Source organism: Pongo abelii, chromosome 19 (assembly GCF_028885655.2).
Source record: "Pongo abelii isolate AG06213 chromosome 19, NHGRI_mPonAbe1-v2.0_pri, whole genome shotgun sequence".
NCBI classification, from domain to species: domain Eukaryota; kingdom Metazoa; phylum Chordata; class Mammalia; order Primates; family Hominidae; genus Pongo; species Pongo abelii.
This window is the reverse complement of record NC_072004.2, coordinates 54,317,894-54,338,837: the sequence shown is the minus strand read 5'-3', so window position 1 is coordinate 54,338,837 and position 20,944 is coordinate 54,317,894. Positions and strand designations below refer to the sequence as shown.

At 43.2% G+C, this 20,944-nt stretch overlaps 1 protein-coding gene across 12 annotated transcripts in view; it reads right to left on the bottom strand.

The window, feature by feature from the left end:
• BCAS3 (BCAS3 microtubule associated cell migration factor) overlaps positions 1-17,865 on the bottom strand; it is a 703,083-nt gene extending 685,218 nt beyond the window's left edge. For 9 of the 12 annotated variants that reach the window (XM_024234725.3, XM_024234724.3, XM_024234729.3 and 6 more), the window contains exons 1-4: positions 17,762-17,860; positions 16,140-16,227; positions 11,976-12,030; positions 6,134-6,209 (exon numbers count right to left, since the gene is read on the bottom strand). In XM_024234725.3, coding sequence (XP_024090493.1) covers positions 6,134-6,209; positions 11,976-12,030; positions 16,140-16,222 — 214 coding nt within the window. In that variant the 5' untranslated portion in view covers positions 16,223-16,227; positions 17,762-17,860. Of the gene's footprint in view, positions 1-6,133; positions 6,210-6,850; positions 6,966-11,975; positions 12,031-16,139; positions 16,228-17,761 lie in introns of those variants that run through there. The other 3 variants (XM_024234727.3, XM_063718803.1, XM_063718804.1) reach the window with 3 other exon arrangements.
• Positions 17,866-20,944: the final 3,079 nt, after the last annotated feature.

The window sequence follows — 20,944 nt, the reverse complement described above, 5'->3', positions numbered from 1 at the left end:
TAAAAAAAATTAATTCCCTTTTTTACTTAAAACAATTACTTGCAACTGAAAAAAAGAGCCTGTTGAACATGAAATCCAACACTCAAATATAGTACTAGACCTTGATATTAGAACTGGCCATGCTGGGCATAGTAGCTCACACCTGTAATCCCAGTACTTTATGAGGTCAAGGTAGGAGGACTGCTTGAGCCCAGGAGTTTGAGACCAGTTTAGGGAACATGGTGAGACCCCAACTACAAAAAGTCAAAAAATTAGCCAGGCATAGTGGTACATGCCTGTGGTCCAAGCTACTAAGGAGGCTGAGGTGGGAGGATTGCTTGAGCCCAGAAGATCGGGGCTGCAGTGAGCCAAGTTCAAGTTCAGGCCACTGCACTCCAGCCTGGGTGAAAAAGTGAGACTGTCAACAAAAAAAAAAACAAAAAAAAAAAAAACTGGCCAAGTATGAAGTATGGCATTAGGGGACGGTAAGAATTTCACTGCACAGGCTAGAAAGCAATTCCCATTATACTAGAGTAAACCAGCATCAATTTGATCTGATGTAGTCTGGGATTCAAACTACGTTCTCACCTTTAGAGAATTTGACAGAAAAATGTCAGAATATTAAACTGCTTTGGCTACTTATACCTTTCTCAGTGTAGTGTCTTGAGAGAAACAAGCCAGGGTATAAATTAAGTCAGTGGCTCACGCCTGTAATCCCAGCCCTTTGGGAGGCCAAAGCGGGCAGATGACCTGAGGTCAGGAGTTCAAGATCAGCCTGGCCAACATGGTGAAACCCTGTTTCTCCTAAAAATACAAAAAATTAGCCGGGCAACCTCCACCTCCTGGATTCAAGCAATTCTCCTTGGGAAATTGGCTGTTATGTCTCTTTTCTGATTTCTCCTAAGGTCAGATAACAACTTAGTTTCAGTTTGGTGACATGGAACTTTTCTTTCTTTTTTTTTTTTGAGAAAGGATGTCTCTCTGTCGCCCAGGCTGGAATGCAGTGGTGCGATCTTGGTTCATTGCAACCTCCACCTCCTGGGTTCAAGCAATTCTCCTGCTCAGCCTCCCGAATAGCTAGGATTACAGGTACACGCCTCCACTCCAGCTAATTTTTTTTTTTGAGATGGAGTCTCGCTCTGTTGCCCAGGCTGAAGTGCAGTGGTGCCATCTCAGCCCACTACAACCTCCACCTCCTGGGTTCAAGTGATTCTCCTGCCTCAGCCTCCTGAGTAGCTGGGACTACAGGTGAGCACCTGGCCAAGGAGTCCTGTTTCAATATTCAACCTGCATGATAATAAAGTTCCCTCTGTTTGGCTGGGCATGGTGGCTCACGCCTGTAATTCCAGCACTTTGGGAGGCCAAGGTGGAGAGATCACAAGGTCAGGAGATCGAGACCATCCTGGCTAACATGGTGAAACCCCGTCTCTACTAAAATACAAAAAAAAATAGTAGGGCGTGGTGGCGGGCGCCTGTAGTCCCAGCTACTTGGGAGGCTGAGGCAGGAGAATGGCGTGAACCCAGGAGGTGAAGCTTGCAGTAAGCTGAGATCGCGCCACTGCACTCCAGCCTGGGCGACAGAGCGAGACTCCATCACAAAAATAAATAAATATATCAATAAAATAAAATAAAGTTCCCTCTATTTTAATCTTCAGAACAAAAGATAACCTGAAGTAACCTGATGTTAACCAATCAGTTATTTCTCTATTGTTTTGTTTCTTTGTTGACAGCTAGTAAGGGAAATAACTTTGAAATGACCAATCCTCTTTTTCCTCTGTTTCTCTTTTTTTTTCTTTTTTTTTTGAGACGGAGTTTCGCTCTTGTTGCCCCCAAGCTGGAGTGCAACGGCATGATCTCAGCTCACTGCAAACTCCGCCTCCTGGGTTCAAGCGATTCTCCTGCCTCAGCCTCCAGGGTAGCTGGGATTATAGGCATACGACCATGCCTGGCTAATTTTTTGTATTTTTAGTAGAAACGGGGTTTCACCGTGTTAGCCAGGCTAGTCTCGAATTCCTGACCTCAGGTGATCTGCCCGCCTTGGCCTCCCAAAGCACTGGGATTACAGGCGTGAGCCACCATGCCTGGCCTGTGTTTCTCCTTTCTTCAGACCTTCTCCATCTATAAAACCAACCCCTTCTGCTTAGCTCATTGGAACACATTTTATTTTATGAAATGAAGTATTCCAGATTGCAAATAAAATAAATTAAGATCTTTAAACTAAATTGTAATTTTGTCTTTTGACTGTATAATTTACTGCCTTAAAATATGCACAGATTCGCACAGGCAGGCACATGCACACACAGGTATAAATATATACACAGATACACATACACACCTAGGGCCAGAGAAAATAAAAAGTATATCCATTAAAAAACCAGGGCCACAATATCACACAATACCAGTATACTACAGAAAGGAGAGACCAGCTGGGCGCGGTGGACCACGCCTGTAATCCCAGCACTTTGGAAGGCTGAGGCAGGTGGATCACGAGGTCAGCAGTTCAAGACCAGCCTGGCCAACATAGTGAAACCACATTTCTACTAAAAATACAAAAGCTAGCCAGGCATGGTGGTGCACACCTGTAGTCCCAGCTACTTGGGAGACTAAGGCAGAGAGAATCGCTTGAACCCAGGAGGCAGAGGTTGCAGTGAGCAGGGATCACACCACTGCACTCTAGCCTGGCGACAGAGCAAGATTCCATCTCAAAAAAAAAAAAAAGAAAGAAAGAAAAGAGAGACCAAAAGACATATGACTGTGCTAAAGTATTTAAAAGAAAGATGTACAAATCTAAGATAAGTAAGTCAATTGAGCTATGGATACTAAGTTAAGGAAGATTACTTTAAGTTCAATAGGACACATAATTTTTAAGTAGGATGCATCTACATTTCCAAATGCATTTTTACTTCAATAAAGCAAAGTCTTTATGGAACTTTGCCCCAACAATTCTTACTTGACATTAAAAAACAAATAAGCAAAGAGAAAAACTTGCCTGGGTGATAATTATTTTGATAATACTTTCAACATTTTAATTATGTGATCTTAAAATTGTTTTAACTTTTACTGCTGATCTGAGCCATGCTTTCCAAAATCAGTTTTCAACATTTTGCATATGTTGTATAACAAGCTTTGGGGACTAACATTTTTCAGACTAACACCACTTTTTCTTTGTTATTAAATCAAGAAAGTCTTCTAACACATTTTAACATCCACAAAGCAAAAATATATTTCCAGGACAGAAAGAAAGTCTGAAATCAAGAACAAAAATGAGCCAGATGCAGTGGCTCATGCCTGTAATCCCAGCACTTTGGGAGGCCAAGTTGGGAGGATTACTTGAGCTCAGGAGTTTAAGACCAGCCTGAGCAACACAGTAAGGCCCCTTTTCTGCAAAAAATTTAAAAATTAGCCAGATGGCCAGGTGCAGTGGCTCACGCCTGTAATCCCAGCACTTTGGGAGGCCAAGGAGGGTGGACCACCTGAGGTCAGGAGTTTAAAACCAGCCTGGCCAACATGGCAAAACCCTGTTTCTACTGAAAATACAAAAATTAGCTGGGCGCAGTGGGGCACCTGTAATCCCAGCTACTCGGGAGGCTGAGGCAGGAGAATTGCTTGAACCCGGGAGGCAGAGGTTGCAGTGCGCTGAAATCGTGCCATTGCACTCCAGCCTGGGCGACAGAGCAAGATTCTGTCTCAAAAAAAAAAATTAGCCAGATATGGTGTCACACACCTGTAGTCCCAGCTACTTGGGAGGCTGAAGTGGGAGGAATGCTTGAGCTCAGAAGGTCAAAGTTACAGTGAGCCATTATCATGCTACATGCCTGGGAGACAGAGCGAGACCCTGTCTCTCAGAAAAAGAAGAAAAGAAAAAAGAAAGAAAACTTAAACAATAAGCTTTCAAAGAGAAATACGGCAGGAAGAGTCTATAAAAAACACTGGGGTGGGGCTTTACTGCTTCTACTTCTAATTTCAGTCACTGTAATGTTCCAAAATGAAAAAAAATTTCAAAAAATATTTGTCATGGATATCATAAACAATCACCCTTAAAAACTAATGTTTTACTCTCCATAAAGAGGGCCCAACAAATTGTTATTATTTGAAAGAATAAGCTAATAGAGAGTCCAAAATTCAAATGAAACCAATCTGTAAAAGTGACACTCAGACTTTCTCATCGTGGATGGTGGCTCTAAAAAAAAAACGCTTCATATTTGAAAAGTCTTTGAGGAAAAGGCAACTCACAGAATAGGAGAAAATATTTTCAAATCATATATCTAATAAGGAATTAATACCCAAGATATTTAGAAAACTCCTAAAACTAAATAAACAAACAAAAACAAACAATTAAAAAATGGGCAATGGACATGAAGAGCCATTTCTCCAAAGAAGCTAAACGAATGGCCAATAAGCACATAAAAAGATGCTAAACATTACTAATCATTAGGAAAATCCAAATCAAAACCACAACCCAGTCCCATTAGGATGGCTACTATCAAAAAAAAAAACAGAGAGAGAGAGAGAAAGGAAACTAACAAGTGTTGGAAAGGGTGTGGAGAAGTTGGAACCCTTGTAAATTGTTGGTGGGAATGAAAAATGGTACATTCACTGAGGGAAAACCATGGTGGTTCCTCAAAACATTAAAAACAGCATTACTATATAAGCCAGCAATTCTTAAAAGTAGAGTCCCAAAGAGATAGGAGGCTAGACGCAGTGGCTCACACCTGTAATCCCAGCACTTTGGGAGGCCGACGCAGGTCAATCACCTGAGGTCAGGAGATCGAGACCAGCCTGGCCAACACGGTGAAACCTCGTCTCTACTAAAAATACAAAAATTAGCTGGGTGTGATGGCGAGCGCCTATAATCCCAGCTACTCAGGGGGCTGAGACAGGAGAATCACCTGAACCCAGGAGGTGCAGTTTGCAGTAAGCCAAGATCATTCCACTGCACTCCAGCCTGGGCAACAGAGTGAGACTCCGTTTTTTTTGGTTTTTTTGTGTTTTTTTTTGAGACGAAGTCGCGCTCTGTCGCCCAGGCTGGAGTGCAGTGGCACAATCTCGGCTCACTGCAACCTCCACCTCCTGGGTTCAAGTGATTCTCCTGCCTCAGCTTCCTGAGCAGCTAGGGCTGCAGGAGTGTGCCACTATGCCCGGCTAATTTTGTATTTTTAGTAGAGATGAGGTTTCACCATGTTGGCCGGGCTGGTCTTGAACTCCTGACCTCATGTGATCCTCCCACCTCAGCCTCCCAAAGTGCTGGGACTGCAAGCATGAGCCAAAATGCTCAGCCCATCCAGCCTTTTATAAATGATTTTTTTTATTTACTTACTTATTTAACTGTATTTATTTATATATTTTTAGACAGGATTGCACTCCATCACCCAGGCTGGAGTGCAGTGGCACGATCTCAGCTCACTGCAGCCTAGACCTCCCAGGCTCAAGCAATCCTCCCACCTCAGCCTCCCAAGTAGCTGAAACTACAGGCACACACCACCAAGCCTAGTTAATTTTTTAAGTTTTTGTAGAGACAAGGTTGCGCTATGTTGCCCAAGCTGGTCTTGAACTCCTAAGATCAAGTGATCCTCCTGCCTCAACCTCCCAAAGTGCTGGGATTACTGGTGTGAGCCACTATGCCCTGCCTCATTCAGCCTTTAAAAGGAAGGAAATTCTGACCTATGCTACAATGTAGATGAACGTTGAGGACATTACACTAAGTGAAATATGCCAGTTACAAAAAGGCAAATACTGTATGATTCCACTTATATGAGGTACTTGGACTAGCATAAAATTCTGTTCAGAAAAAAACAATTTTCAAGCCAAGAAAGTTCAACACTAATGATTATTTTGCAGTTATAAATCCTATACAACTGACCAAACTTGAATAACTCCTTTTTTAAGAAAACCATTTTTCTGCCTAAGAAAATTTTAACTCACTTTAACTTTATCAAAGTTTAACACTTACACACTGTGTTATAGTTACTTTAAGGCTTATTACACAATATTAGTTCTAAAGTTTCTGTACTGCGGTTATGCTACCTTTTATTTTGAAAACTGAAAACTTACTATAAGAGAAAGTAATCTGACTAAAGCAGAAGCTCTCTTTTTGGAATCAGGTACTCCAAACAAACAAGTAATTCACATGTCCCAAAAAAAGTTAAAACCATACCATTTAAATCTGCATTTTCAAATCTGACCCAGACTATTTTCTCCTTTTCTTCTGTTAGAGGTGTTCCACTGTAAGCCTGCATAGTAAACAGAAACATTTGAATAAACATATTTTATAGCTTTAATATTACTGATGTTCAAAACAAAGAGTGACTTAAAGCCAACACTATACCTCTCCAACTTCACCAACCCTACATCCTGGTAACTAGAATATTTTAGAACATTATTACCCCCAAAGAATATTATCCATGAGTCTCATAACCTTGGTCAAAAGAGTTTTTAACTTATTAAAAGAACTGCAGGCTAGGCACCTGTAATCTCAGCACTTTGGGAGGCCAAGGCAGGCAGACCACTTGAGGCCAGGAGTTCAAGACCAGCCTGGCCAACATAGCGAAACTCTGTCTCTACTAAAAACACAAAAATTAGCTGGGTGAGGTGTGGCGCACGCCTGCAATTCCAGCTACTGGGGAGGCTGAGACACGAGAATCACTTAAACCTGGAAGGCAGAGATTGTAATGAACAGAGATCGTGCGACTGCACTCCAGCCTAGACAACTGAGCAAGACTCTGTCCCCCACAAAAAAAAGAACTGCAGAAACCTAAAATACAATGATCACAATCTATTATGAAGCATTACTATAATTCAAAGGCAAATGAAAAACTAACCATCCCCTATACTGGTCAACAAATAAGGCTTAGAAAACAAACACAACTACTACCTTTAACTATTAAGCGCTAGGTGTTTGTGGCAATTATACTGGTGTGAGTATTACTGTACTTTTTTAGTCTCTTATCAAGCTTCTAGACCCAACCTATCAGCTGCTTCCTGGAAGCCTGCAAGGGTCAAAAGACAAGCATTAATGGCATGAAGTATCAACAGTATTCAACAGTATTCAAAAGGAGGCATCTCTCCATAAAGCATGTTTTTTCTTTTTCTTTTTTTTTTTTTTTTTTTGAGACAGAGTCTCACTCTATCACCCATACTGGAGTGCAGAGGCATGATTTTGGCTCACTGTACCCTCCACCTTCCGGGTTCAAGTGATTCTCCTGCCTCAGCCTCCCAAGTAGCTGGAACTACAGGCGTGTGCCACCATGCCCAGCTAATTTTTTGTATTTTTAGTGGAGACGGGGTTTCACCATGTTGGCCAGGCTGGTCTTGAACTCCTGACCTCAGGTGATCCGCCTCTCCTTGGTATCCCAAAGTGCTGGGATTACACGGGTAAGCCACCATGCACTGCCTAACATAACTTTTTTAAAAAACACCAGCTTGGGCAACATGGAGAAAACTCATCTCTACAGAAAAAAAAATCTGGGCATGGTGGCATGCACCTGTAGTCCCAGGTACCAGGGAGGCTGAGATGGGAGGATCACCTGAATCTGGGAAATTGAGGCCGCAGTGAGCCATGATAGTGCCACTGTACTCCAGCCTGGGTGAGAGCAGGACCCAGTCTCAAAAAAAAAATTTCTCCCCTAATATTATCTAATCTAATCAAATCTAACATTTGCATTTCTCGAAACTACAAAAGTAACACTGGTGCATTACTATTAAACCCCAGACATTATTTGGATTTCACAAGCTTTCTCACTAATGCCCTTTCTCTGCTCCAGGATCCAGTCCAGGATGCCACACTGCATTTAGGACAACTTCCTTTTTTCCTGTATCAGGCTTTCCTTTCCTTTAACATGGTGAAGCAGTAACATTTTCAAATTCTTCTTCAGCTTAGCAGACTTATTCCTTTGCAACATTTGATTTCTGAGTGATATGCAGAACAAAACAAGGTCAAAGAAGGTCTTTCAGTATATTAGGATTCTTGAACCTCTTTTTGCTTTCCCTGTGAGGGGAAAATGAGGCTTACAAAATGAGGCTTATATGCTTTTACTATGTCTTCAAGTTTTCCTCTCTCCTTAGTGGACATGGTGTTTTTTATTCACAATTTTTGAGAAAATTCTGGGAAGACAACTGAAGCATCTGAGCTCTGCTTCGTGTGTTCCTTACTACAGCTTTGCACAAAGGTGAATCACATCATTTTTTGCCTCTTATGATCTCCTTTTCCCATGCTTAGATATTTTATTCTCAGTAAGACACAGACTCACCCATTGCCCTTCTACCTTTCACCTGATGTCCTTAAAAAAAAAAAAAAAAGTAAGTTGTTTTTGGGTTTTTGTTTTTTTCTTGAGACAGGGTCTGGTTCTGTCACCCCAGCTGGAGTGCAGTGGTATGATCTCAGCTCACTGCAACCTCTGCCTCCTGGGCTTAAGCGATCCTCCCATGTCAGCCTCCCAAATAGCTGGGACTACAGGTGTGCACCACCACACCCAGCTAATTTTTGTATTTTCTGTAGAGATGGGGTTTCACCATGTTGCTCAGGCTGGTCTAGTACTCCTGCGCACAAGCAATCTGCCTGCCTAGGCCTCCCAAAGTGCTGGGATTATAGGTGTGAGCCACCACACCCAGCATCACCTGATGTCTTTATAGAGGTTAATGTACTGCCACACGTTTCTCCTTTTCCCCCAGCACTGATTAAAAGCCCTTCTTCAAACAAGAGCAACTGATTTAGCCCTCTTATTTAGAGTCAAAACTTTCACCTCACTACTGAAAGTATTTATTTACTTCTTTTATATTTCAACACTGGTTTCTAACACACATACACACACTCATAAGTACAAAGTCATTTTTGAATTTTATATAACATAGCTATAATCATTGTAGGTGTCATTCTGTATGTTGTCTTATTTGCTCACTGTAGAGAAAATAATTTCCATAGTGTACTATTGTCATAATCTTTATTTATAGCAAATTATTCTATAGGGACCATGATATATCATCATTTGCTTGAGTATTAATTGACATTTAAGCTGGTTACAAGTTTTTACACTGAAAATGTAAAAATTTCATATATACTGAAAAGTTCTAAGCTTTAACTTTTTCTTTGTTGAATTATTTTTTAAAATAAATTTTTGGCCAGGTGCAGTGGCTCACGCCTGTAATCCCAGCACTTTGGGAGGCCAAGGCAGGAGGATCACCTGAGGTCAGGAATTCGAGACCAGCCTGGCTAACATGGTGAAACCCCGTTTCTACTAAAAATACAAAAATTGGCCGGGAGTGGTGGCACATGCCTGTAATCCCAGCTACTCAGGAGGCTGAGGCAGGAGAATTGCTTGAAACTGGTAGGCAGAGGTTGCAGTGAGCCGAGATCATGCCATCGCACTCCAGCCTGGGCAACAAGAGTGAAACTCCATCTCAAAAAATATATATATATATATTAAATTAATTTTCATAAGTGAAATTATTAGATCAAGACACAGCCAAGGACAACTACCAGCCATCAATGTTATCACAATTAGAATTCAATGAGTGATAACTAAAGAAGCTGCTACCAGTCCAACAACACATGTTCTCTCTTTAGGAGGATATTTGCAGACCCAGAGAATACCTAGGCTCCATGAATTTGATGATTCCCAGAATAGAGCAGGAGGTAGAACACAATATTGGCAGAAAACATTATTTTTTAATGTTTGACCACAAAGTACCAACGCAGGACTCTGAATTAAATGTGGGGAAAAAAATGTTAGAAAGCACTGTTCTCATATCAACCAAACAGTAGAAAAAATGTCTAACATAGGCCAGGCGCGGTGGCTCACACCTGTAATCCCAGCACTTTGGGAGGCCGAGGCAGGCAGATCACAAGGTCAGGAGATCGAGACCATCCTGGCTAACACAGTGAAACCCCGTCTCTGCTAAAAATACAAAAATTAGACAGGTGTGGCGGCGGGCACCTGTAGTCCCAGCTACTCGGGAGGCTGAGGCAGGAAAATGGCATGAACCCGGGAGGTGGAGCTTGCAGTGAGCCGAGATCATGCCACTGCACTCCACCCTGGGAACAGAGTGAGACACTATCTCAAAAAAAAGAAAAAAAAAGTCTAATATAACAAAAAGTTACTCCTATTATTGCTTTCCTAAGCAACCTATGGTCAGTAGGTGCTAAAATGACGATGTCTCACCATTACAATTAGAAATTGTAATGTCTCTGGCTCATCTGATTATTTTGACTACGACTGTATGCCAAAAATCTACATCTCTACCCTGGATCTCCAGTCTCAAGCTCCCTCCAGGAAAGACTACTTAGTATTTGCTTTGCTTTATTTTATGCTTTATATACATGACACCCTTTAAGACTCAAAACAAACCCATGATGAATAAGATGATTAACCGAAGTTTACACATGAGGATACTGATGTTTAGAAAGGTTCAGTAACTTGTCTAGAACTAGTAAGATGCAGAGCTGAAATATAAAGTCAGATCTAATATCAAAGTCTATGTTCTTTTTTTTTTTTTTTTTTTTTTTTTTTGAGACAGAGGTTCACTCTTGTTGCCCAGGCTGGAGTGCAATGATGTGATCTCGGCTCACTGCAACGATCGCATCACTGCAACGATTCTGCCTCCCGGGTTCAAACGATTCTCCTGCCTCAGCCTTCCTGAGTAGCTGAAATTACAGGCATGCACCACCATACCCGGCTAATTTTTGTATTCTTAGTAGAGATGGGGTTTCTCCATGTTGGTCAGGCTGGTCTTGAACTCCTGACCTCAGGTGATCCACCCACCTCAGCCTCCCAAAGTGCTGGGATTACAGGCATGAGCCACCGCACCTGGCCCAAAGTCTATGTTCTTAATCACTAAGCTACTCTAAGCCTAATGTGCAAAATGTTAAGTTATAACTTCTCTGCCAAATAAAGCAAACACCTACTAGGATCCTGTTGTCCCCATTACATTCTCACTAAATTTATCATTGTTGGATTTTATTCCACTCTATTCCTCAATTCAAATGGCATCTCATTCATTAAGCCGTCTCTGATGTCCTCCAACTGAATTTAATTTTCCTTCTACTATATTACCACCACACTCTGTTTCTTTTCTCCTTTTTTTACCACTCAGCTTTTCAGGTTGAAGGCTCTGTGTTTTCTAGGATCCTCTCATAAAGCTGGGACACTGGATCTATGAATGTCCTTTTTGAACACTCCAGTTACAGATACCCATGGTAGTCAAGAAGACTACAACCATAAGGAGAAAGTATGGAAACCTTTCCCTTCAGTAGTCCCACTAGAACAGTGCTTCCCAAAGGTACCATTTCATAAGAATCACCTGAGATTCTTACTATTGCTACAAGTTACCAGTTACCATCCCAAATCAATTGTGTTAAGACTCTGAGAGAGGAAATTATGACTTTTAATAAGTATGCTAAGTGATAATTATGTTAAGTTTGGCAATAGTATACTAGATAATCCCATTCTTTATTCTCATATTTATATAAAAGGCTATTCTCATATTTATATAAAAGGCTATTCTCATTCTTTATTCTCATATTTATATAAAAGGAACAGTAAAAGACTTATTCTCTTATCATTTAGAGTAACAGGATACCTTAGTTGGCATAAAAATGCTGCTCAATACAAAAGAGATGTAGATTTGTGTTCAGGTACAATACTTAGCTAATATCTAGTTAAGGAGTGCAAAGCGTATATTGCTTTTCTCTCTTCTGACAGGCAACACTTAAATAGGACAAGAAAATAGAAACCTACGAGAGTCCCAGGTCTCAAATCTCTACTAACAATTCACCTTGATTCTTCTTAGGAAGGCAAAGTCCTAAGGAATAATATTTATGCCACTGTCCTCACAACACTGCGGCACATCTAAACAATAATGTAGTCCCACCCTACCAATGCTCAGGATGCTAAAATATCAAAAACCTTTCTGAAGCTGCTGGTACTAGTGTCAAGTTTAGGAAACCAAACATTTCAGAGCTCTCCTGACCAAAGGGAAAGCTGAAAGCACATATAGACACTTACCTGTGGCACAACATCCTGCAGAAAAGTCACAACACTTTCCATGTAGGACTGCTCTCTGGAAAAGGGTGAAATGGACAACACTGGTCAGGAGAGCTTAATACAGAACATGAAAAAAGCTCTATTTACAAGCCTTAATAAAGTCACTTGTTTTTTGTTGTTGTTGTTTTTTGGGGTGTTTGTTTTGTTTTGTTTTTTTTGAGACAAGGTTTCACTCTGTCACCCAGGCTGGAGTGCAGTGGTGCGATCTCAGCTCACTGCTGCCTCGACCTCTAGGGCTTAAGCAGTCCTCCCACCTCAGGCTCCCAAATAGCTGGGACTACAGACATGCACCACCATGCCCAGCTAATTTTTGTATTTTTTGTAGAGACGGTGTTTCACCATGTTGCCCAGGCTGGTCTCAAACTTCTGAGCTCAAGTGATCCTCCCGCCTCAGTCTTCCAAAGTGCTGGGATTACAGGCATCACTCATAATATTCAAAAAAGGCAAGAAAAAAAAAAAAAGGCTAACTCTTATCACCTGATATTTCTGCTAAACTACTTTCTCGTTTCATGGGTCTTTACATATGTTATTAAATGTAAATGGGCTTTTAACATTTTTAAACATTATCTCTTTTTAAAAGTCATGCTCTCCTAATTTGATAGAGATAGCTTCTAAGTCATATTTGGAGGAGTGATGACAGAGACCTTAGGTAGGACCTTCCTCTTGAGTCAGAGCAGAAGAATGCCCTAATTAGAGCAAGTAAAACTATTGCTGATGACTCAATATCTAGTGACCTTCTCCTTAAATTGGTTACAAACCTAGTCCCTTACCTGTATATAGCAGGTAAGTCTACATTTTCTGGTAGATACAGGCATTAGAAGAAGCTATTAAGCCTTTACAGAACTTTCGGTATAGAAAAGACATGGAAAAAAATTAAAATGCATAAAAATGAGGGAAAGCTGGATGAAGTAGCATGTGCCTGTAGTCCCAGCTATTTAGGAAGCTGAGGTGGGAGGATCACTTGAACCCAGGAGTTGGCAGCAAGGCTAGGCAACATAGCAAGACCCCATCTCTAAAAAACAAACAAACAAAAAAAGGGAAGGGGAAAAAATAACATTGTTAATTAAGTAAGGACACTAAATTAATGTATTTTAAATACAAAGTACATAAATTTCAGCAAGTGGAAAAAAAAAATTTCTTCAAAATACTATTTTAGGCCAGGCGTGGTAGCTCACACCTGTAATCCCAGCACTTTGGGAGGCCGAGGCGAGTGGATCACTTGAGGTCAGGAGTTCAAGACCAGCCCGGCCAACATGGTGAAACCCAGTCTCTACTAAATATACAAAAATTAGCTGGGCCTGGTGGTGCACCCTGTAATTCCAGCTGCTCGGGAGGCTGAAGCAGGAGAATCACTTGAACCCAGGAGGTGGAGGTTGCAGTGAGTCAAGATCGCGCCACTGCACTCCAGCTTGGGCAAAAAAGCAAGACTTCGTCTCAAAAAAACAACAACAAAAAAATCAAAGTACTAATTCAAATCCATTTCGAGAGATGTGAAAAATCACACTTGAAAATAATATGATTTATCATAAATCCTATTAAAAAAGCAATATGCCCTAGAGACCTACAAAAATCGATTAGGCCTAAAAAATAAAATTATTAGGCTACCTCTCCAACCTCATTTTATGCCACTCTCCTTATTCTGATTCAGCCATATGCAACTTCAATTCCTAGCACACACCAAGTTCTTCTTTGAATCAAGAACTTTACACCACCTTTCCTTCTATCTGGATTCCTTTCCATCCCCTTCCCTTCCTTTTAGTTCTCCAGGTTAAGTGCTGCCTCCTTTGAGAGAGCTTCCAGGACAGCCTTACATGTATTCTCCTTTGTCACTCTCCATTGTAGCACACTGTGCACAATCACAGCCTGTCATTATTTTACTTATTTATTTGTTTGCTTCAGCCTAGCCAATTTGACGAAACCCCATCTCTACCAAAAATACAAAAATTAGGCTGGGCGTGGTGGCTCACACCTGTAATCCCAGCACTTGGGGAAGCAGAGGCAGGTGGACTACCTGAGGTTGGGAGTTTGAGACCAACCTGGGCAACATGGAGAAACCCTGTCTCTACTAAAAAATACAAAATTAGCCAGGCATGGTGGTGCATGCCTGTAATCCCAGCTAATTGGGAGGCCAAGGCAGGAGAATCGCTCTTTTTTTTTTTTTTTTTTTTTGAGACCGAGTCTCGCTCTGTCGCCCAGGCTGGAGGGCAGTGGCACGATCTCGGCTCACTGCAACCTCCGCCTCCCAGGTTCAAGCGATTCTCCTGCCTCAGCCTCCCAAGTAGCTCGGATTATAGGCTCCTGCCACCACGCCCAGCTAAGTTTTGTATTTTTAGTAGAGACGCGTTTTCTCCACGTTGGTCAGGCTGGTCTCGAACTCCCAACCTCAGGTGATCCACCCACCTCAGCCTCCCAAAATGCTGGGATTACAGGTGTGAGCCACTGCGCCCAGCCATATATTTTTTTTAAGACACAGTCTCACTCTGTCACCCAGGCTAGAGTATAATGGCACAATCACAGCTTACCACAGCTTCAAGCTCCTGGGCCGAGGTGATCCTCCCATCTCAGCCTCCCAAGTAGCTAAGGCTTCAGGCACCTGCCACAATGCCTGGCTAATTTTTGTATTTTTTTAAGGAATGAGGGTCTCAGGATGTTGTTCAGGCTGGTGTCAAACTCCTGGTTTCAAGCAATCCTCCCACGTCAGCCTTCAAGTATACATATCTTTGGCTAGGCACAGTGGCTCACACATATAATTCTAGCACTTTGGGAGGCCAAGACAGGCAGATCACCTGAGGTCAGGAGTTCAAGACCAGCCTGGCCAACATGGCAAAACCCCGTCTTTGCTAAAAATACAAAAATTGGCCAGGCCTGGTGGCGCTCGCCTGTAATCCCAGCTACTTGGGAGGCCGAGGCAGGAGAATCACTTGAATCTGGGAGGCAGAGGAGGAGGTGGAGGCTGCAGTGAGCCGAGATGGTGCCACTGCACTCCAACCTGGGCAACAGAGTGAGACTCCATCTAAAAAAAAAAAAAAAAACTATACTTATCTTCAAACCATATTAGATTATAAACTCCTAGTAAGTATAGACATTCTTTGTCAAAGAATGCCAAAAACAGAGAAATATAGTATGACACTTACTTTGAAACTTTCTGACAGAGACCTAGACTAAGAGATTCCTTTTATAGATAACACATGGATACATAGATGGGAACACCACACACTGGTGCCTATCAGAGTTGGGTGGGAGTGGGGAAAGGGTCAGGAAAAATAACTAATGGGGACTATGCTTAATACCTGGGTGATGAAATAATCTGTACAACAAACTCCTGTGACATGAGTTTCCCTATATAACAAACCTGCACATGTACCCTTGAACTCAAAAGTTAAAAGAGATACATTTTACATCACTGTCTGGTAAATACATACATACACATGAACATATCTATGTACATGTCATGAAACAATACAAACTCTCAGCTATATTTTCTATTATACTCTATTTCATTTTCTTTCTTTTTTTTTTTTTTTTTTTGAGACAGAGTCTTGCTCTGTCACCCAGGCTGGGGTGCAGTGGCGCGATCTCGGCTCACTGCAAGTTCCACCTCCCAGGTTCACGCCATTCTCCTGACTCAGCCTCCCGAGTAGCTGGGACTACAGGTGCCACCATATGCGGCTAATTTTTTGTATTTTTAGTAGAGACGGGGTTTCACCGTTTTAGCCAGGATGGTCTCGATCTCCTGATCTCGTGATCCGCCTGCCTGGGCCTCCCAAAGTACTGGGATTACAGGCATGAGACACCGCGCCCGGCCTCTATTTCATTTTCTACTACAACTCCTGACCCACTAAACTGATTTAACAATCCACTAATTTGTTAAACTTGGAGTTTGAAAACACTGCTCTTCAGGATTTAGCATAGTGCTCTTCATGTACTCTGTAAATGTGCTGAATACATCAACTTAACCCTCCAATTCTTCATTTGGTCTTGGCAATTATTATTATTCATCCCATAAAGCCAACAGTTAAAAGATTTTTACAAAAGTAACCACTGTTCATAAAGAAAACCTAAGTGTTAGTTAGTATTCTGAGTAATCTTTTCTTCAGCTATTGGGTTTATCTGAAATGTGCTTACGTGACAGCCTGGGGGCGAACCACAACTCCACCAGTACAACGACTGGGTCTTCTTGGGGAATCTGTAGCCATAGCTTCATTCATAAAACCTGTTTCCAGAACAAAAAAAAAAACAGAAAAACATGGATCGTTGTTGGGGATAGGGAGGAAGATTTATGATTACTCACTAGAGATCCCTTGTCAAAAATGCCTCAAATGTAGGAAACTTTCCCAGAAATTCCTGTTACACCAGAAAGGGAAAAAAAGGAGAAAGTAGGTTTTTAATTTTTTTCAAATTATAATGAGGGGTTTGGGGGTTCATTATTATTTTTGAGATACAGTCTCGCTCTGTCGCCCAGGCTGGAGTTCAGTGGCACGATCTCTGCTCATGGCAATCTCCGCCTCCCAGGCTCAAGCAATTCTCCTGCCTCAGCCTCCCGAGTAGCTGGGATTACAGGCGAGCGCCACTATGCCAAGCTAAATTTTATATTTTTTTGTAGAGACGGGGTTTCACCATGTTGCCAAGGCTGGTCTCGAACTCCTGAGCTCAAGCGATTCATCCGCCTTAGCCTCCCAAAGTGCTGGGATTATAAGCTTGAGCCACCGCGCCCATCCTGTTTTGTTTTTTAATAGGACCAGGTCTCAGAACCACAAAACAATGTAAGGAAGACTCTTGCTGTACCCCTTGGTCTGTTGTTAACATAAATTACAAGTGTGAGAGAACCAGATCATGGGATGGGAATTTACTGAAATTTTATGTTGAGATAGTGAAAATACACATGGTACAATATTTCAAGACCAAACGGAAGAAGTGACATGATACCACTCTATCTTCCAATTAAACCTGTGGGGAATCTATGAGTAAATCACAATTTAAATCACATTCGTAACCCCCTGCTACTGTAACAAATAAGTCAAGTAATTATTTGACTAGTAGTAAGTAGTCAAATAAGTAACATAAACTTATACGTTGTTACAGCCCTTTACCCTTTCCCGTCACATCAGTAAATCCTGATCCTAGAATGTTTCATGACCCTCTGAATCACTGAGATTTTAAGAGCATGGAGTCGGCTTGGTTAAGGTTAAAAGAGGACTGACAGCAATATCAAAGATCTCTTACAGGGCTCAGGGAAGCCTACAGCCTGGAACTCATCTTGAAGGCACCGAAACCATCATTTTTAAGTAGGGAGCATTCACATCTGATGTGAAAACTCCAAACCTGTGCGCCCCACCTCCTACAACCAAAACACCCTCTGCCCCAACGAGCAGAGCCACCACCTCCTCAGAGGGTACCTGCACCTCCAGCCCCTCAGCCCTCTCATTCTCATCCCATTCTTGCTTTCTCGAACCACAGTCTCCCAAGCCCTGCCCTTTAAGGGCCCTGTCTCCTGGGGACGACCCTCGCCAGCCACTCAGGCCCCAGTCTCCTGAAAGACACTCATACGGCGCTGCCCACTTAACCTCCAACACTGAGCCACTGCTGCCCCCGGCCGCCCTCCGGCCCCTTGCACTGCTCCCCTCCCCCTCCAGTATCGACACCTCTCTCCTGTCGAATTCCTGCCAGCCCGACCCAGTCCCCTCACGCCGCCAGTCCCTCGTCCTCCCCAAGCCTCCCCAAAGCCAAAGCCCTGCCAGCCCTCTCACCGGCCGCCCCGCCGGTTAACGCTAGTCTCCAGCTCTAGGCTCACTGTTTGGAGTCTCCCCGCGTGATTGACGGCAGCCACTTCCTACCACGCCTCAGCGGAACCACCCCCTCTAGCCAATCCCAGAAGCAAACCGGCTATGGCCGGGCACCGCCCTTGGAGGTCAGCTTCGCCAACCAGCAAGTAGGAAAGAGGCGGACCCGCCTCCTGAATGTGTCCAATCCGCTGGGGCTGAAGGGAAAACACAACAGCATGTAAGTTCGGGTGAAGCCGATGTGTCAGGTTCGGTTGCGAACGCAGGCAGCTGGGGAATAATTACGAACACGTACATTTTTTTGGAAGACAGAACCTTCGTGGCTTTGAAAAGAAAAGCAACATGATCCAGACTCCTGTCCCGCTCACGTGAGCGTTTCAGGCTGGAGCCGGAGGACAGGGAGACTGGTCTGTTTACATCGAATTCTCGCGACAGCTGGTTCGAAGCTCGGAGCACGTGGACATGGCAGCTGCCAATCACTTTTAGCTGGCCACTCACCCGTCCCACACCCGCCTTCTGCCCAGCCCTTGGCGAGGTGTTTACCTTCCGGGAGCCTAGGCTGGCTCGCGTCGGAGATCAGCCGAAGAGGGGTTGATCTGAATAAGGGGCACGGCCGGTAATCTCAACAATTTGAGCTAGGTTTGTAGACCACGCCTGACCCCTTCTTTGCCTCAGTTTCCATCTCCCTTATTGTTGAAGATCGAGATCTCGCCATTGTCATTTCATCAGTTACATTTATTAATATAAGTAGAATAATACTGACTGACTTCTTGAACACTCAGCACAGGCCTTCGTATACTTCATATACAATACTCTAATGTATTATCAAATTTAATGCCAACGACAGGTCCGTGAGGGTATAGCTTATTAAGAGGCATGGTGGACTGGCCGTGGTGGCTCACGCCTGTAATCCCAACATTTTGGGAAGCCTAGACGGGAAGATCGCTTGAGGCCAGGAGTTCTAGAACAGCCTGGACAACGTGAAGAAACCCCGTCTCTACTAAAAATAGGCGGGTGTGGTGGCCAATGCCTGTAATCCTAGCTACTGGGGAGGCTGAGGCGGAAGAATTGCTTGAACCTAGGAGGCGGAGATTGCAGCGAGCCTAGATCACGCCATTGCCCTCCAGCACTTTAGCCTGGGTGACAGAGAGTCCTTCTCAAGATAGACAGATAGATAGATAGATAGATAAATAAATAAATAAATAAATAAATAAATAAATAAATAAAATTTTAAAAAATTAAAAAAAAAAAAGAAATGAAAGAAAAGGCGGGGCATGGTGGCTTACATCTGTAATCCCAGCACTTTGGGAGGCTGAGAGGGGCGGATCACTTGAGGTCAGGAGGTCAAGACCAGCCTTGCCAACATTGTGAAACTCTGTCTCTACTAAAAATACAAAAATTAGCGGGTTTTGATGGTGCACGCCTGTAATCCCAACTACTCAGGAGGCTGAGGCAGGAGAAACGCTTGAATCCGAGACGTGGAGGTTGCAGTGAGCCGAGATCGTGCAACTGCACTCCAGCCTCTGGGCGACAGAGCAAAACTCTCGCTCAAAAAAAAAAAAGAAGAAGAATATATTTGGAAATATTGAAATAACTTGATAATGTGGGATTGAAATAACTTGATAATGTGGAATTGTAGCATTGAAAAGGAGGCCTAGCATGACTAACTCCATTTTGCTCCTAAACTCCCCACTCCCACCCGTTGGTGATATCTAAGTTAACTGCTTTTGCTTATCTCTGCACATAGACTAAGCTAACCAAGGGAGGAATTTATAGTTTAAAGCAAGGATGATAATAGTCCCTTCCCAAAACTAACCCCCAAGGAGATAATAAGGAGGGTGTGCACACAAGTAACAATGTTGAGAGTCTGAGAAAGTGTTGTGACCTGACCAGTAACAGAGAGGCTTCAGGCCTCGAGGAACCCTTGCTGGCGCCCAGATGTCTACGGTCATCAGTCACCCCTTGATTCAAACCCTCTCTTCTTCCCACTGCCCTTAATACAATAAGGGCCTGAAATGTGTACTAACCTAAGATGGTTCTTTAGGCTGGGCGTGATGGCTCACACCTCTAATCCCAGCACTTTGGGAGGCCGAAATAGGTGGATCACCTGAGGTCAGGAGTTCAGACCAGACTGAACAACATGAAGAAACCCCGTCTCTACTAAAAATACAAAAATTAGCTGGGCATGGTGGTGTGCGCCTGTAGTCCCAGCAGGAGACTGAGACAGGAGAATCACTTAAACCCGGGAGGCGGAGGTTGCAGTGAGCCAAGATCAAGACACTGCACTCCAGCCTGGGCGACAGAGCAAGACTCCGACTCTTTTTTTTTTTTTTTTTGAGATGGAGTCTCACTGTGTCACCAGGCTGGTGTGCAGTGTCTTGATCTCGGCTCACCGCAACGTCCACCTCCCAGGTTAAAGCGATTCTTCTGCCTCGGCCTCCTGAGTAGCTGGGATTACGGGCACCCGCCACCACGCCCAGCTAATTCTTTGTATTTTTAGTAGTGACGGGGTTTCACCATTTTGGCCAGGCTGGTCTTGAACTCCTGACTTCATGATCCACCCGCCCTGGCCTCCCAAAGTGCTGGGATTACAGGCGTGAGCCACCATGCCCAGCCAAAAAGATGGTTCTTTAGTACATTATTCTGCAATTTTCTGGATTTGCTAGCTCTCAGAAATAAAGTTACTATCCTTGCTCTAACTCCTTGACTCTCCACCCCTTGGCTGTCATGCAGTGAGCAGAACAAGTTTGGACTAGGTTACAGGATGAAGGTGAGAAGTGAAGCCAGCTGGACTTCCTGGGTAGAGTGGGGACTTGGAGAACTTTTCTGTCTTACAAGAGGATTGTAAAACACACCAATCAGCACTCTGTAGCTAGGATTGGAAAACACACCAACCAGCACTCTGTAGCTAGCAAGGGGATTGTAAAGTGCACCAATCAGCACTCTGTAGCTAGCAAGGGGATTGTAAAATGCACCATTCAGTGCTCTGTAAAAATGCACCAATCAGCACTCTGTAGCTAGCAAGAGGATTGTAAAATACACCAATCAGCCCTCTGTAAAACGTACCAATCAGCAGGAGTCTAAAAGCCAATCGTGGGGAAGATTGAAGAAAGGGCACTGTGATAGGACAGAAACGGAACATGGGCAGGG